Raw genomic sequence first — 18,976 nt, forward strand, 5'->3', positions numbered from 1 at the left:
TTCCTCCAGTAGTGCTCACAGCTGCACTCACTCCACCTCATTAAGGCTCTTGCTGCTCTGCTGGTACAGGGACTTAATTGCTTTTGCTGCAGCTGCCTAAGTCAGTGGGGTGCAGGTCAGGGCTGTCATAGGGTTTGGAGCCAGTGGGCTGGGGCTTGCAGTTGGCAGATGCACTGATCAGGCTTTCGGCAAGTGGGGTCTTGTTGGCCGCAGTGAGGTCTCAGCAGCCACAGGAATAGGATCTTCCATCGTAGGTTGAGCACTGCCTGCTGGCTGATGAGGAGATCCATCCCTAGGATGCGGTCATCCTGCACTGGGACGAGCTAGAGCTTGTGGGAAATGAGCATACACCCCAGCTGGAGTCTGCTATGACCTCATCACTGAGTGCAGCTGGGCGATGGAAGTTCCCCAGCCTGGCAGAGTGGGCCCCTTTGTCCTTGGCGGAAGGCCTGCTCTCACTATGGAGATGGTGGAGCCACTGTCTATTAGAGACAGTGCACTCCAGTGCACTCCATCAATGGTACAGGGCAGGAAGGGGTTCCACAGGTCGCAAAGCTGGCGGACGTGGTAGATGTTTGGAGTGGAGCCGCTGGCCTGAGGTTTTCTGGAAGGTCAGGGCGACAGCACCCTCACTGCATCCCCCCTTGCTTTTCCCCCAACACGCCCAGGGTGCCCTCTCTTTCCACAGTGCCAGCAGATGATTGTTGCATCGCCTGAGGGATGGTCGCTATCCTCCCAGGCTGCTGAGCGCACAGCAACATCTTCAAGAGGGGCCACACTTAAGACTGGCTCCACACTTTCCACCTGCTTTAAGATGGCCGGTGCTAACGACCGGACTTGCTGCTGTCGGGGGTCGGGGAGGAGAGCCGAGAGGAAGGCCTGCTGCGTTAGCTCTTCCTGTACCACCGTGGGGTAGTTGGGCTATGCCTGTCTGGCTAGTGCGCTGATGTCAAAGGCCAGGACTCTAAGCTGCTCCCCGCTGTGCTGCCACTGAATGCTGAATAGCTAACAGGCCTTTAGATCCCCTCTGTTGCTCCCAAAACACTGCCTTAGGGGTGCCGTCAGTTCCACAAGGTAGAACCGAGCCTCTGATACGACATCCAAGAGGCCCTGTGGAGCTCTGGCATCCAATGCCAAGCCAAGGTGGGTGTCTGTCATCTGGTCATCCCAGGCACTGCTCTTGGTGCTGAGCTCCAGCTGTACAGTGAAGAGCTCCCAGTGCTGGTCTCTGCTGTACTTTAGCAAGCCAACAGCTGCTTACGGGGCAGCAGCAAGCAGGGCTTCCCCCAGCGGTGGATCATTAGCCTTTTCTGGGTCTACTTGCTCTCGGACACCTGCGCTCAACACCCCACAAGCAGTTTGAGTCAAGCTCAGTGATATCCTCCTCCAGGTCCACTGGAAAAGAGCCAGTGGGCTCATTCTCAGGATCCCACTTCTGACACCATTGTGGTATTTGCCAGAACCGGTCATAGTGCAGTAACAAGACTCAGAGGAGATTTATTGTTTTTATTATGAGTCCTTAAAAAGACTGAGTGCTGCACAGGCAGAAATGAAACTCACTCACACAAAAGCAGGAAAGTGAGCACCTGCATGAGACTGACTTCCTGACAGGGAAACAGTGGGGAAGTCACTGTACAAACAGGGGTAACTGCACATGGTGAGTACTTTACACGCAGTTAAAACATGCAGGGATCCAGCATGGAATTAAACAGGACACAAGTACGGGTACAAGGAAAACCCGGCCAAAACACATTATTTACATAAATGACACACTGGGAAACATGCAAATTACGACCAGCCGGGGATTATGCTCATTGATGCCACAATATGAATAGTTATAGCAGACATCCCCAGGTTTGCCAAATGTATCTGACGTGAGACTCACGCTTTCAGATTCGCACGCTCACGCAGGAAATCTTACAGAAATCTATATTATTCCATTATAAACCTAAAATTAACTACCTCAAAAGCTTTGGGGTAATCTGAAAACTCTACCGACTACTTACAAGGTAATAAAACTGTTACATACATGTACAGTAAATGCGTGTGCCTGTGTATGCAGACTTGTCTCGAATTGAAAATCTCACGCCAGTCAGCAGACCAAAGTTGGCAACCCAGCATCCCACCTCTCCCGGAAATTCCGGGAGTCTCCCGCCTGCTGACAGCGGCTCCCTGACGCCCGCTTTCCTTCCCCAAAGATTTTAGATAAAACTCTAAGGACTTCGCTCGCTTGCGCGCGCGCGCTCTCATTCTAAAAAACAAATGCCCGCAATATTGTATATAATTTGCAGGCGTCATTGAGCCTCTATCAATATGAAGAATATCTGTTATAGACTGCCTTTCTTGCTTAATTATATAAAAGTACGATATGTTGAAAAAACACGCATAAAAACATTATGTTGTAATTTTCTGAAATACGTAGCCACAGAGATACAGTATACTGCAGTCCTAAACCAGTTACCATTATTACACTCGACCGCCTTTGATCTTATTTTGCGATGCAAATATTTACCTCACTGCAGATTCAATGACAGTCGTTCAAACTGTTCAAAACGGTAGTTATTGATCCGTGTCTTTTGCTGCACATCGAATAAGAACAAGCTGAGTAAGCTTAACTTTCACTAACAATAAGCAAATCTTCGGGGAATGGTTAACATGTCTGCTTTACTTAAAATAATGCATTGCACTGAACCCAGGTGTGTTCACTGGTAATCAAAATCATGGCGAATTTTGACAGACATTTTAGCGATATCCAATTTGTACCCCACGGACAAAGTATTTAAACACCGCACATGGTGAGTACTTTACACGCAGTTAAAACATTGAGGGATCGAGCATGAATTTTTTTTTTCAATCAAAATATTTTGCCACGAACACGTTTGTCCGTGAGCGGATCCGATAGGCTGACGATCCTTGGTGATCATATGATTATCCGCGCCCAACCTACCTGGCTTATAGTCTGTGTCCTTCTACGTTTCCAATTTCCTGACTAGTACTTCCGTGCGCGATACAACCTGCTGTACGAAGAAGAGTCTATGTCGCTTTATACCTATTTCTAGTAATCGGATTGTTACTTTGGAAATGTTTTTCTATGGTGAAGTAGGTAAGGTGTTTTTTTATTTACTTGTTTTGAAAAGCGTAGCTGGAGGATACTCATGCGGGGTCTGTACTGTCTGTACTTTATACTGTGCTTATGTGGCGTGTAGTTCCTCCCGCTGTCCAAAATAAATAATAATAATGTTAATATTAATTGCAAGAACAGTAATAACTTTAGCAAAGTAGCGTCTCATTGACCTTACATGTATCTTATATGTTTTTTTTTAGCCATCCATGCAACCAGGGCTGGAAATTAAATTTGCCCACTCAACTGACCATACGTGTCAAGTCTCACGGTTTACCTGTGAGAATCAAGTTTTTTAATCCGATCTGCCCTCTCACGATTGTGAGACGCAAATCTCACGGCTCGCCATGAACCCAAGCCCAACAAATAGTGACGGTAAGTTACATCCCATGCAGCGAACATAGTATTTTCAGGGAAGGGGTATCGAAATAGCAATCTAATGAACTCCCCCATGACTGAGGTACTTGGAATGATGTCTTTTTTTTACTTTTCATTTCAATTTTCCGACATATGGCAATGTGACTGACTATCGGAGCTGGTCAGTCCCATAAGGGACATTGGCAGCCACCTAGGGAGCCGACTTGGTCACGGCCGTGCTTAAGCACCATCCTAGGCAAGCTGAATGTTGAGATAATTGCATTAATGCTCACACTATTAGAAGGGCTGTAATTCAAGTTTCAAGGATTGTTGTCACATGTGTTCTGTGGAACACTGTAAAATTCTTGTGCCTCAGTTGTAGGGGAGGGGAAAGGTGCATGGGGGGACATTTAGACAAACATCTGTGCAATACATTACAAAACAGCAGTGCAATAAAAGACAAGACAGTGCAATATACAGTAGGAAGTGGAATAATAAATTTTCCATGAATATTAAATAAATGGGTGGGGCTCATTAACTCTGGCAGAATGTTCTGCAATAGAATGTCCCACTGGCGAGCTGTCCTGACAGCCCCAGGAATGTGTCCGACAAATCAGCCACATCCTCATTCTTGGGAGATTAAGCCCAAGGCACCAAACAACTCATGAAAACAGTGGGACACGCCCAGACAAGCTACCTGTCCTGAGCCTGCTCTACGGGTGTAGTGCTTGTGTTTTACCACCAGTAAGATTATTCTCTAAGATTACAGTCTCCTTCAGTGTTAGGAAGGTTACTTTTAAAATGTAATATGTTATTGATGTAAAAAGTAATGTAACTATTTTGATTACTGCATTAAAGTAATAATACTTTTTTATTTATTTTTTTTAAACATGTTTCAAACTGGGCAATAAAGCTGAAAAGTCCCTGTTATCTGGAAATAAGCCAAAAGAAGGCATTTCTGCATGGCAAAAACTGCAAAGCAACAAAATGAATGTTATTTTCTACATATATGCTTTTTTGCAAATATTAAATATTTGCATGCAACTCCTTTGTAATCACTGACATTTTCATTAGTAACTGTAAATTAATACTATAACTGTGAATTATTACTACTATAACTGTAAATTATTAGTAACTGTAAGTAATTTTTTTCTCAGTAAGTGTAATGGATAACAATCATATTTATTTTCTACTTTAATTATGTAACGCTGTTACATGTAGCTAGTTTCTCCCCAACATTGGACACCTTTCATAGGCAATGAGGATCATGCTCCTGCCTTTCCGATCCCACTTCCTAGGTCTGACTGTGAATTTTATGGAGTGGAACTGTCAGACAGCCGGCCGCTAAGACATGTCTCAGCAAACGTCTTCAGTAAAATTCACCATGTCAGAGCAAATGAAAAAACTGAGCTGCACCAGTGTCACGCAGCAGTTACCGGAATGTGCTCTGTCAGCCTAATTTTGAAACCATCTATTGGAATAGAAATAGCAAATAGCAAAAGTCAACCTGAATTTTTTTTTCCATCATCTGGATCTTCAGTAATTCTATGGGCAGTTTCAGTCAAACCCACACCCTCAGAGTGGTTCGACTGCTGTTGTTGCTACTTCTGCCTTAGGCTAATACAGTCAACAATTACACGCCCAGCCTAATGGCAGTAGAAGCACCTACACTCAGCCTTTATGTGCAGTGAAGTGGATCGAGGCGACGTCCCAGTTAGGGTAACCACTTCTCCCACATACTGAGATGGCACTGGGGAAGACGGTAGCTTGAGATAACAAGCTCATCCTCTCTTCAATGAGATATAACCTAATACTATCTGCCAAAATCTGTTTAAATTCCTCCAGGAGGATAAGCTCATGAAGGGATGTGAGATCTGACACTTTACTAGTGACTCACCGTTTAACAAAGACGGTGCTCTTCTCTCTTGGCACCTCCCTGTAGTTCTTGAAGTGTTGCCTTCAGGCACCTTGTGTTCCGTCGTGATCCTCATCCATCTCAGCCTCTATCTGGGCTGCCTCCCAAACCTCAGGCCCCTCAGCTGTGGGGACCTCAACAATCGTTGGCAGAGGCGTAGAGACAGGACAGGACAGGCAAGCAGGCAGTGGTGTAAATATGGGTTGTGCGTTTAAGACAGATGTATTTCATTAACATATATCTTTATTGTCATTGTACATGATGATGTTCTAAAGGATAGAGAAAATAAAATGGAAAATAATGTATACAATATATATTGCCCGGCCAAAAAAAAGTCACCATTTCAGTTTTTCATTGGACCATCTTTAGCTTTGATTATGGTGCACATCCGACATCGCATTGTTTCCACAAGCTTATGGAACATCTTAATATTTGTTTTCATCCAGATTTTCATTAATTTCTCACGAAGATCTTATATTGACCAGTGAGTTGAACCTCTCTGTAAAGTCGTCTTCAGCACATCCCATAGACCAGTGTTTCCCAACCCAGTCCTCAGGAAACCCCGGATAGTCCATGTTGTTGCTTCTTCTCAGCTCCCAGCACACCTGTACCAGGTATTCGGTGTTCCTGATTGGCTGGGAGCTGGGAGGGAGTAAAAACGTGGACTGTCCGGGGTTCCCTGAGGAAACACTGCCATAGTCTTACAAAGCAGTTAAGCTCAAGACTCTGTGTTGTCAAATCTTGTGTGAAAAGGATTCTTAATGCTCATGAACCACTATTTGACAATTCCAGCCCGATGAATCTTGGCATTCCCGTCCTAGAATATGCCCATGTCATTAGGGAAGAAAAAAATTCATTGGATGGAGGTGTAACCTGGCCATTCAGTAGACTCAAGTACTCAGCTGATTTCACTTTATTGCTGCTTAATGTTGCTGAGCAGTAATAATGATGCAGGCATTAGCTTTTACGTATTTTCTAATTTAAATTCAACTTACAGTATGACCCTTTTTGGGTTGTGTACATTATTAATCAAAAGTCTGGACACACCTACTGATAATCACTTGTTCTTCATCTATGACCCTAAGCACACCTGGAGGTTAAGTAGTGAGTATTATCTTATGAATAAGGAAAGGGAGAGAGTGCTGTGACCGATGATCTGGCCCCCACAGTCCCTGAAACTAAACCCTATAGAGCTGGTTTGGGATGAGTTTGATTAAAGAGTAAGCGCAAGGTAGCCAACTTGTGCTTAAAACTTCTGAGAACTCCTTCAGGACTGTTAGAGAAGCATTCCAGGTGGCTAAGCTGGCTGAAAGAATGCCAAGTGTCTGTATTGCTGTCACTGAAGCAAAAGGGGGCTATTTTGAAGAGTCTAAAATTTAAGAATGTTTTGAGATGTTCAACACTTTTCTTGGTCATTACAATATTTGAGATCCATTACTTCAGTGCCTCGAGGCCTTTTATTACAGTATAAGGTGAATAACATTGCTAATATAGAAACAAATTCATAAAAAGCAGGTGTGTGCAGACTTTTTGTTGTAAAAGCAGGTGTGTTCTGAATGATAAATCAAAGTGCAGTAGTGCAACCGCATATTCTTATAGCAGCATTAATCAATGTAAAAGCTACTCATCAGTCTGGAAGTATGGGAGTAAATAACCCTGTAGTTCTTCAGCTCCGGCTTAAACATAGTGTATCTTACTTTCATTTGAAAATACTCCGACCCACAGGAAAATTTAATCAGGTATTAATGGAATAGCGTGGAATATCACAGTATAATGTCCTGACGGTATCAAACATCTCCATAGATGTGCTGTCTGGGAGGTTGAGTGCTGGGGTGCTGGCAGTAAAGTTTGCCGAATGGGGGTGGAATTGTGGTGGTAAAACTTATTGCCGGCTAATTTTTTTGCGTCTGAATAGCGGAACAGCAGATTGCCAGGACATCACACATCATTTGTGAGTGTCAGGAAGCTGCTGTCGTTTTGCAGGAGACTCCTGGATCCTCCAGGAGAGATGGGATGGCTGGTGAATTGATCAGCTGTACACTATTATATTGTTAAAGTTTGACTCTGACTCTGTATTCTTTCCAACTCTAGGTAGCCAGTCAAGTGACAATCTGTTCTCAGTCTCTGATACTGAAGTGGCAATACTTACAAGTAAACTGACCACAGTCGTCCTTCCTGTGTTCTACATCATCGTGTGTGCAGTGGGCTTACCAACCAATGCAATGGCGATTTGGGTGTTCATCTTCAGAACTAAAAAGAAACACCCTACTTCTATCTACATGGCCAACCTGGCTCTGTCTGACCTGCTGTTTGTCGTCTGGATCCCCCTAAAAATTTCCTACCACTTTAATGAGAATAACTGGGTCCATGGAGAGAATCTCTGCAAAGTGCTTGCGGCTTTCTTCTATGGGAACATATACTGCTCAGTAATGTTCATTACCTGCATCAGTGTGCAGCGGTATTTGGCTGTAATCTATCCCATGTCTAATTACAACAAGAATAGCAAAATTGCAGTTGCTGTTTCAGTTACAGTTTGGATTGTAATGTGCTCGGTGACAACTCCACTGTACCTCTATGACCAAACAGTGGACATCAACAATCCTAGAATCACCACCTGCCATGACGTCACCAAACCTCAAGACATAAAGATTGCAGGTGGCTTCTTCATGTCCATGGCAATTTTCACTTTTTCCATCCCTTCAGTAATCTCCATCATCGCTTATGTTTTAATACTTCGCGGTCTGAAAAATTCCATGTCTGATGAAAATATCCGCAGGAAACGCCAAAAGACTGTCTACCTCATCATTGTCGTCCTTGTCATGTTTTTGGTGTGCTTTGTTCCCAGCAACATCATGCTGCTTGTCCAGTATGGGCTCCTCTTAAATGACCAGGAAAATACAGCCTATGGCTTCTATATCAGCACACTGTTCTTAGCCAGCCTGAACTGCTGTGTGGACCCCTTTGTCTACTACTTTATCTCTGAGGAGTTCCGGGATCACGTGAGGAACGCCTTGATCTGCAGGAGTGTGAGGACAGTGGAGAGAATGCAGGTTTCCTTCACTGCTTTGAAGATGAGGAGCAAAAGGGACACCTCAAGATCTAACAAGTAGAGTAGTAGCTCCGGAGGGGACACACCTGCCTGGACACCTGTCAGTCATTGAGTTTTTTATATATATATTTATTTATTTTTGTATATGATTTTTATCGTTCTTTTTCCTTCCTGAAGAGGTTGTGTTTTTACATTCTAGAGCAAAGGACCTCTGACAGCAGACTTTCAGAAAATGTACAACCATTCTTTATTGAAGGAAATAACAGCATATGCTTGTCATTTGCCTTCTAGCCTCAGATCATGAGGTATTCGCCTCACCTGGTGCTTCCTGGGTTTATCAGATAGTATTACTGTGTTTTCTGTAAAACTCGGACTCTGCCTGAAAGACTTCAGTGCATCTTGCTTTAGATCAAGTTTGACACGTTCATGCTTTTGTTGCCCGGTGTTCAATATAATAAATTATTTTATGTTTTGAAAGTAATGTTGTGGATGTTATTCTTTTTTCAGTTTATTTTTTACAGTATAAAGATGTTTCTTACTTAAGGTTTTTTTTTGGTGGAATCTAAACTTGTTTGACCAGTTTTTGACTAATCAAGGTCAGGAAACTGTAACAAAGAAAAGTACACAACGCTGTTTGAACCATCATGTGATGTCTTATGTTAATGTAGGATTCAATGTCTGTGTTGAAATTAATTTTTGAATCGTTTCTTATGAAAGTCTGATGCCATTACAGTGGCCTCACCATTTGCTCACAATAACTGCCGGAAACCAATAAGACTAAGAGGTTGGTTTCTTCTGTGATTGATAGAGTGTACAATAGGGCCACACAATCCACCTTCTCTGATTGTATCATACCTGTAACCAGCAGTTGAAATATGTCCTAGCTTGTCCTTTTTCGGGTCGGATGGGTCTGGAGCCTATCCCAGAAACTACACATACAAGGCAGGTAACAACCCAGGACAGGACACCAGCCCATTGCAAGGCACACTCAACATTCACGCCTACAGACAATTTGGGAACACCGTGACGACACTGGGGGAGCATGCTAACTCCACCCCTGGCTTGGGGGGGGGGGGCTCAACAATGCTAATCACCACATCACCCTGAACCAAATCATTCAAGGTGTTAATATTCCTTTTGTTTAACTTGAGTGCTAGCATCAAAAATATTATTTGTTAAGTGAACAGTCAGTCCTAACAAATAGTGCCCAGGTCAAAGAACCGACGTAGAGAATATTGACAAGTAACTGCTGTAATATCCTGCTTACTTTTATGATAAAGTTGGAGATATTTAACTTGTATTGTACTACTTGTTATCCAAAGCCAGCTATGAGGTCATCCAGGTCCAGACCTTGGTCATTTTTTAAGAGCTAAAAATAAAATTTGAAGCTAAATATTCACCTTAATAAAAAATGAGACTAACCAACATTTCACATAACTGATTACTTAAAAAAATAAACAGCTTATGAAGGGGACAGTATCAATAATGTGATTGACGAGACCCACCCCTCATCCCCGGGTCCCAGACCCAAACCCTGTCTACTTCCCTGTCCTTATCGGTCATTGATGAGTACGGCTAGAAAAAAAGTTTATGAAGATCCATACTCTGATTTTGACACCAAAACTGAAACATAGAATACATAGAGCCAGATTTTAGTTAGTAAGGGAGGAAAAGACATTAATTCATTAACATTTAATTAGCGTATTTAACTATATATGAGATTATTTAATATTAGCTACAATATTTAACATATAGCTATAATAGTTCATCAACCCTCAAAATGGTCATTGTGCACTTTTAATTATCCATCCATCTTTTAAGCTGCTTTATTTAAAATTTTATACAATAAAACAGTGTTTGCTAAGTCTGAGCCCTCTAATTAGAAGGTAAAATAACTGTTTTGGCGTCGTCTAGTGGATGGACCAAGTGGAGATACGAACAAGAAATCCAGACCAGCCATATGGGTAGTGGAAAGCAGTAATTATTCACTTCAACTCACTTCGCTGGTTTTAAACCTAGAAAAATGTGAGTTTGGGAAAGGCAACGTTGTCTACCTTGGGAAGCTGGTTGGCCGGGGAGCGGTAAAGCCCCTAGATGCAAAAGTCCTGACAATTAACTTGTTTCCAGTTCCCCAAATGAAATGACACCTGACTCAAATGGTTTTTGGGGATGACTGGCTCTTATCGCTGTTTCTGCAAAAACTCAGAAGGACTCTTACTGCTCACCAAACTATTGCGCCAACATACCCCCTTTGTCTAGTTGTCAGACTGTCAAGTAGCTTTTGATGCAATGAAATCCCTCCTGTCCAGTTCTCTCCACGCCTGCTTTCAATAGGCCTTTTAAATTGGTGATTGATGGCAGCAAGATGGGGGTGGATGCCCTCCCCCTCCAGGAGGAGGATCAAGGATTGGACCACCATATTTGCTACTTCTCCAAGAAATTCCTCAAACATCAACTTGCATACAGTATCATAGAAAAAGATGCGCTCGCCCTTTTACTTGCTCTCCAGCATTGTGAGGTTTATATTGGAGACAGTTCTGCCCCATTCAGTCTTTACTGATCATAATCCCCTCGTGTTCCTACACCCCATGTGCAATAATAATTATAGACTGATGCGTTGGGCCATAATTCTGCAGGAATTCAACTTGTATTTCAAGCATAAAAAGGGAAGGAAAATGTGATTGCTTCCACCCTCTCTAGATGTTAGGGGCACTTGGGGTGACACCTGCAGAGTAAGATTACACTTGTGGAGGGTGGGGGGGGTCTGGGTGTCAGCTGAGGTGAGCTTGTCGATTCCTGTCTACTGCCGATGGCCTACTCCACCTCTTCATTTCATATACCTCCAGGCTTTTCCCCTTCCATGGGATGAAAAGTCGCTCTGCCTGCTGAACAGGATCGAGTGTTCATACTGTATCTCGCTATCGCTAGTTGTATTTGACTTGTTGTATTACCATGTATCTGACCCTGGCTTGTGTAACGTTTTCTCTTTTCGTTTTGCCCTCTGGAATGTCACTTGGTTTCATGTATGATCACTGGGTTTTGACATAAGATTGCTCTGGATTACGATTTTGCCCTTTCCCTCTGGTGTATGTGTATGGTGCCTGCCATTTTTGTTTGGGGGGGATTATGGCTTTGTGTTACTGTTACTTAGGGAGTCAGGGAAGAGTTTGAATTTTTGTTTCACTTTGATTTGGGTTAGGGAAGGCAGGAGGGGTTTTTTTTGGGGTTTTTGTTTATTGTTTATTATTTTGGTTACCGTCAATGGTAAACTTCTAAGGCGCAAAACCAGACTGCTCTGGTCACTGACAGGCAAGCAAGTGATCACAGATCCTGTTAAGAATAACCATAACAAGGACCTAACCCGCCACTGAGGGCAGTGTTGTCCCCCTATAGTTGCCGCAATCCAGGTGATCACCCATCCCTTTCCAGATAGGGACAACAAGTCCTGTTTTTCAGTAAGTTGGGATGACTCCCTTCTCCCAAATGGCAGTAAAGATTGCCAGAAATGCCAGTCTTACTGCCAGCCTAGAGAAGTTCACCCCTAGATACCACAGAACTCTGCAGCCTTCCCTGCCCCCAGCTGATTCACCACCTGTGCAATCTTGGTGAGATTTGGTGGTTCACTCGGAGGATCAGCCTCAAGAACCATGGACCCAGAGATGCCCAACATCCTAGCCAGAGGATCAGCTTTATACATAAGCCACCAAATAATAATAATTTATCCTTTATTGTCCCCATGGGGAAATTCTTCTTTACTCCTCCCTCAACTTGCTCTTTGTAGAGTAAGCTGTCCACGAAGGGCAGCCACCAGTTGGGGCACCCAGGGAGCTGGGGGTTAAGGGTCTTGCTCAAGGACCCACAGACATGCTGAGGCTAAGTTTGAACCAGCAACCTTGTAATTACGGGCACACAGGCTTAGCCCACTGAGCCACACACTGGTGTTCTGGGCATGTCCCACTAGGAAGAGGCCCCGAGGAAGACCTAGGACATGCTGGAGATGTCTCTCTGCTGGCCTGGGAATGCCTTGGGAATCCCCCGGAAGAGCTGGACGAAGTGGCTGGGGAGAGGGAAGTCTGGGTTTCTCTGCTTATACTGCTGCCCCCGCGATCCGTCCCGGAAAAGCGGTAGAGGATAGATGGATGGATGGATGGATGCTCAGTCTGAGCTGTAACCATTAACAGTTTTAAATAGTTTCACTTATGAAATACTTACATGTGAGCTATAACCAGAAGTGTAGGGACAAGGCAGGCAATTGCCAGGGGACCCCAAGCTGGGCCAATTGCATAGTACATTGCAACGATAACTATGCTTTATTTGTGTGTTCTGTTTTTCACAGTAAAATGAAAATAAAAGAATTGTGTTTATTAAATTCTCTTTGTCGGTATTATTAATTTAGATTTCACACTAAGATAATTATCATAAATGTTATCATGCTGGGTGGGGTGCGTTGGAGGGCCCCAAGGAATTTTTTGCCTGTGGCCCCCTGTGTCCCTATGGAATTGCCTCTGGCTATAACATCAGAGCTTGGGCCACCGCTGCTTTAAAAACAAAGTCACTTGATGCATTTCACTGCTTTACATGGGTAACATTAATTCACAATTAATACAGTATATTGAGGACTAGTATAAAACAGCATAGTTGCAGCTTCAGTCCCCATCATACCTGCGTAGGTTGATACAGTACAGTGAAGCATGTTGTAAATAAAGTTACGTGTGCGCAGATTTGTGTTGTAAAGCTTCATTTTATTTTTATTTCAATGTTTTGAAGACGAAGAATATGTCAGTTACAAGGTGTACTTATAGGCTTACTACCATGTCAGGAAAAACACCTTCAGCTACTTTGGGTTTTACAAACTACTTTAAAACTGAAAGGCTCCTGTGCTTGGCTAAATAGTTCAGTTCTTCTTGTGTTTTGAATGGTTTGTTTCCTTGATGTTTCCTTGATTTAAAGACTCATGGAGCAGTTTCATATTAAAATTAGTAACGCGTATATGATTACAGGAGGCTGACCAATCAGCACATAGCGAGAACTCGGTGCTTAAGTGAAATTCAGGTACTTTAAATTGAAATGGTAGCTTACAAATCCTGTCCTACAACATCCATCCATTGTCCAACCCGCCTATCATATTGGGTCGCGGGGGGTCCGGAGCCTATCCCGGAAGTCCTAGAACAACAATACAAATATTAACACAAAAAAAAGTAAATTTTTTTGCAATTATACTTTAACGCAGAAGGGGATGTTCCGGCGATTATTTATGCAACAGAGATAACAACAACTAAACTTCTTTACTGAAGGAAGTAACAGTATATGCGGGATGTCATTTACCTGCAAGCCTCGAATTATGTGGTATTTGCCTCGCCTAGTGCTCCAGGCGTTCATCGGATATAATTACTGTTTATTCCGTAAAACCCGGACTCTGCCCCTTTAATACTCGAGGGCTTCTTGCTTAAATTACATTTGACAAACTCATGCTTGTGTTGTCCCAGGTACAATCTGATGATTTCTTTTCAGTTTGAAAGTAATGTTGGACAGTATTTTCATGCTGCAAAAAATTAAGGATTTCTTTGGTGGAAAAAAGCTTTTCTCCTTCCTATGAAAAATGACTTGCACGAGTCCATATACAAGTCCTGCACCGGTCTACCTACAGAACCCCTAGTGCGCAAGGTGAATACTACATGGATTGAAAAGAGACATATGTACTCAATTCATTAATTTGTTTGTTTGTCATTAATTTTGCCGACGGAAGATGATCCCCCTCGGAAAGTTTTTCCGGCTATAGTCCACCTTCGCAAATTTTGTGTGATAGCTGGTTATATCGGACAAGACAATTTCCACCTCAAATGTGGGGCACTTTCAATCGTTCAGGCAAAAGGGGCAGGTGCTCAGGCACCTCTAACCCCCCTGCACACGCCTGATGGTCCGTCTGGAAATACCACAATTCCTTAAGTGCTTCACACATAGTGGCTGACAGATGTTTTGAAACAGCTATGGGAACTTTCATTTTTAGACTGACTTCGAATGTGGGTTTCACAATCATCGTGAATGATGTCAATCATGGGGATTAAAACACAGGCGCCCGGGCACAGACCTTTCAAGTTTTTCATCCAAAAATGGATGCTGATAGTCTTCATAAAAGGGGGACAGGGCTCGAGTCACAAATAAAGCCACAAATTTGCTATAATATTTATATGGTTGTACACTACTGAAATATAAAATGATGATATTGCAAAAACATTACGTATGAGCTAGTGCAGTGGCCAATATTGTGATTTTCTCACGTATACATAGTCATAGAGATGTATTACAGTGCTAAAATATTTACATTCCCTACCATATTACTCCACTCGACCGCCTTTTATCTTTTTGCGATGCAGATATATATTTACCTCACTGGAGATACAAGGACAGTTGTTCAAGCTGTAAAACGGTAGTTATACATGCCTATATATGTATGCTTTATGCATGATCCGCGTCTTTTGCTCCATATCGAATCGCACCAATAAAAACAAAGCTGAATAAGTTTTAATTGCGCTAACAAACAATATACAAATCTTCTTGGAATGATTTACGCTTAAAGGCGCCAGCTTTACTATAAAATGTATTGCGGTATAGGAATTGGGGGGACAGTGTTTGTGTACCCTTCATTCACGGCCCGTAAATCAACCTTTGTCTTTAAATTATTCACTTGTTTCCCCTCAGTACTAAACACAGGTCAGCGTGATCACATGATAATCCGTGCCCTGCCTGTTGCGTTCATTAGTGTGTGTCCTATTACGCGTTTCTCAGTTTCACACTAGCAAACGCCCGGTGATACAACTACCTACCTTACGAAGAAGGATCTACACAACTATGAACCTCCTTAAAATAATTGGATTGTTACTTTGGACACATATTTCTGTGGCTGAAGGAGGTAAGGTGTTTTTCATTTGTTTTGAAACGCGTGCCTGCAGGATACTCATGCGGGGTCTGTCAAGTCAAAGTCAAAGTATCTTTATTGTGATCTTCACTCCGTAGTTAATACTCTACGATGAAATTACGATCTCGTTGGTCATCGTGCAATAAAACAGTGATAAATAGAATATGATATTTTAAATACTGGCAAATTGACAGTTTAAACACAACATAATGAGACGGATGAAAACAGACAGGGCTGGAAATCAAGTTCGACCACTCGCCAGAGCACAGGTGTCAACTCACATTGAGATTCACGTTTGTTAACCAATTTTGCCCTTTTTATACATTCATCAACAGTACATTTTATACATCTACAGAATCACACATGAGCATTGTCTTGTCTTATTTTACCGTGTCTCTTCTTATTGAATGTATGTTTGTGAGTCACTGACAAACGGAGACTATTTCCCAGGATGTTTGAACATATTTGGTGGAATAAATCTTATGTTTAGATGTTTAGTGATCTTCATCCATCTAGGCTACCACCCAAACCTCAGGCCCCTCAGCTGTGGGATCTCCCCCCCCCCCCCCCCCCCCCAACCATAGGCATGCTGAGCACCAACACTCCTCACTCCACCAGACGTTCAGTCGCAGTCAGTCTAATAACTCGCTTCAATGTCTCTTTTGCAACTGTGATCCCAGTGTTCGGCTAACAAAACGACAAATTCAGACACCCCCAAATTGAAGTATTTCTGCTAATATTGATGTAAATCGGTTTGTTATTGTGCATGTACGAAAATGGAAAATATACACAGTATATACAGTATGCACAACATCAAGCTGAATGGTGAGTCAAGGTACAGTAGTGCAATCGTGTATTCTTTTAGCATCATTAAACAATGTTTTTTTTTCTTTTCTTTTTTTTAAACCAGATAAGAATTATCAACGGTATAAACTGTTGTTTATCTGGGGGGGGGGGGGGCAGCTTGGCAGATGGGTGCAGCTCCTGGGGTGTGGTGGGATTATTTGAGTTTGTTGTTCCTTGTTTGGTTAAGATGATCGGTTTCTTTGGGGTAGAAACTACACCTCAGTATAGAGGTACGGAAGTGAATAATCCTGTAGCACCTTCATTCATTCCTGCTTAATCACAGAGTATCTTTCTTACATTTAATCACAAGTTTGCATGAAGTTCTTTGTGTTCAAGTCAGACATACCACTTTAGCCATTTTGATTTCAGGGAGGCAGATGAGGGACAACAGGAGTACTAGACATGGGTGGTATTACAGTAATACCTTATCCTGTGGTATTTATGGTATTTGGGGGTATACCATGATATTTTAGTTTGAAAATACCCCAACCTGCCGGAAGATTGTTTTGGATAATACTGGAATACAGCTGCTTTTTAAAATGCTGTCAGATTACCATATTCTGGACGGTAAAAACAGTGGATACAGCTGAAACTTAGTGCTTGCTGGGGGGTTGTGTGTTGGGGTGTCAGTAATAACATTTGCTGAATGAGGGTGGAGGGTGGCGGCAAAATATGAGGTTGGGGTTGTGGCAGTGAAACGTCTTGCCAGCTGGTATTATCATCGCTGAATAACTTCTTGGGGAGGTGGGATGTCAGGTAAATTGATTAACTTTGTACATAAAGAAATATGTAGAGGTGTATTGTTAAATTTTCACTCTGATTTTCTACTCTCTCTAACTCTAGGTAACCAGTCACTCCTTAGTCAACCAAGTGGCAACCTGACCTCCGTCACTGATACTGAAATGGCAATACTTACAAGTAAACTGACCACAGTCTTCCTTCCGGTGTTCTACATCATTGTGTTCGCAGTGGGCTTACCAACCAATGCAATGGCGATTTGGGTGTTTATCTTCAGAACTAAGAAGAAGCACCCTGCTGCAATCTACATGGCCAACCTGGCTCTGTCTGACCTACTGTTTGTCATCTGGCTCCCCCTAAAAATTTCCTACCACTTTAAAGGCAATAACTGGGTCTATGGAGAGGAACTCTGTAAAGTGCTGGTGGGTTTCTTCTACGGGAACATGTACTGCTCAGTAATGTTCATTACCTGCATCAGCGTGCAGCGGTATTTGGCTGTTGTCTATCCCATGTCTGTTCACACTAAGAACAGTCAGATTGGATTTGCCATTTCAATTACAGTTTGGGTTGTAATTTGGTTGGTGACAACTCCACTGTACCTCTATGACCAAACTGTGAATATCAGTAACCCTAGAATCACCACCTGTCATGACATCACCAAACTGCAAGACATAAAAAACGCAAGTGGCTTCTTCATGTCCATGGCAATTTTCACTTTTGCCATCCCAACAGTAGTCTGCATCGTTGCTTACGTTTTAATGGTTCAGGCTCTGAGAAATTCCATGTCTGATGAAAATGTCCGCAAGAAACGCCGAAAGACTGTCTACCTCATCATTGTCGTCCTTGTCATGTTTTTGTTGTGCTTTGCCCCCAGCAACATCATGCTGCTTGTCCAGTATGGGCTCCTCTTAAATGGCCAGGAAAATAAAGCTTATGGCTTCTATATCAGCACACTGTTCTTAGCCAGCCTGAATAGCTGTGTGGACCCCTTTGTCTACTACTTTATCTCTGAGGAGTTCCGGGATCAAGTGAGGAACACCCTTATCTGCAGGAGTGTGAGGACAGTGGAGAGAATGCGTGTTTCCTTCACTGGTTTGAAGACGATAAAGAAGAGCAAAAAGGACACCACAGGGTCTGCCAACACAGGGTAGTAGCTCCTGGGGGGGGGCACACCTGTTTGGACATATGTCGGTGTTGAGTTGAATATTTTTTATTTTTGTATATGTCTTTTATCGTTTAATTTTTTTCCATCCTGAAGAGGTTGTGTTTTTAAAATTCTAGAGCAACGGACCTCTGACTGCAGCAGACTTTCAGAAAATGTACAACTTCTTTATGGAAGGAAGTAACAGTATATTCTTATTGTCATTCACCTGATAGCCTCGAATTATGTGATATTTGCCTCACCTGGTGCTTCAGGCATTCATTAGATAGTATTACTATGTATTCTGTAAAACCGGTACTCAGCCCGTTTAAGACTGGAGTGCTTCTTGCTTTAAATCACGTTTGACAAACTCATGCTTGTGTTGCCTCGTACAATGTCATACATTCTTTTATGTTTTGAAAGTAATGTTGTGGACCTTATTCTTTATACTGTACAAAATAAACTAAAAAAGATGTGTTTTATTTGAGTATTTCTTTGATGGAAGCAAAAAGTTGTTTAACCAGTTTTTTGACTAAGCCAGGTGAGGTGTAATATGTATGATGTAATAAGTAAGGTACAGAGCGCTGTAGAAAATGAGTAAAATGAGTTTGAGCCCATCATATGATGTCTTACTAATGTAGGATTCAATGTCTGTGTTGTAATTCACTTTTGAAATTGTTTTTATAAAAACTCTGGTGCTGTTACAGTGGGCTACCAACTTGCTCTCAGTAACTGCCAGGAAACAATTTAGCAGGTGGGTTTCCTCTGTGATTGATACAATATTCCTACACATTTCGCCTTCCCTGATTTTATCGTACCTGTAACCAGCTCAGCTTCAGCAGTTGGAATTTGGATGGATGGTTGATTGTCATGAAGATGACAAGAAAGGACCG

General features: G+C 42.5%; 2 protein-coding genes across 3 annotated transcripts; both read left to right on the forward strand.

Annotated features, from left to right (window-relative positions):
* The first annotated feature begins 2,955 nt into the window (after positions 1–2,955).
* On the forward strand, positions 2,956–8,923 carry LOC111849768 (proteinase-activated receptor 2-like). Of its 2 annotated transcripts, none has more exons than XM_072714429.1 (3): positions 2,956–3,103; positions 3,325–3,496; positions 4,777–8,923. In XM_072714429.1, exon 3 carries the CDS (start codon positions 7,616–7,618, stop codon positions 8,501–8,503), a length of 888 nt encoding a protein of 295 aa, XP_072570530.1. In that variant the 5' UTR covers positions 2,956–3,103; positions 3,325–3,496; positions 4,777–7,615; the 3' UTR covers positions 8,504–8,923. The 2 variants fall into 2 exon arrangements, with proteins under 2 accessions (XP_072570530.1, XP_023678706.2); XM_023822938.2 differs by having other exon boundaries at positions 7,485–8,923.
* Positions 8,924–15,164: 6,241 nt separating this feature from the next.
* On the forward strand, positions 15,165–18,565 carry LOC111849802 (proteinase-activated receptor 2-like). Its single transcript, XM_023823006.2, has 2 exons — positions 15,165–15,352; positions 17,048–18,565. Exons 1-2 carry the CDS (start codon positions 15,292–15,294, stop codon positions 18,091–18,093), a joined length of 1,107 nt encoding a protein of 368 aa, XP_023678774.1. The 5' UTR covers positions 15,165–15,291; the 3' UTR covers positions 18,094–18,565.
* The last annotated feature ends 411 nt before the right edge of the window (positions 18,566–18,976 follow it).

The sequence above is a fragment of the Paramormyrops kingsleyae genome, chromosome 7 (genome assembly GCF_048594095.1).
Source record: "Paramormyrops kingsleyae isolate MSU_618 chromosome 7, PKINGS_0.4, whole genome shotgun sequence".
Classification (NCBI taxonomy): Eukaryota; Metazoa; Chordata; class Actinopteri; order Osteoglossiformes; family Mormyridae; genus Paramormyrops; species Paramormyrops kingsleyae.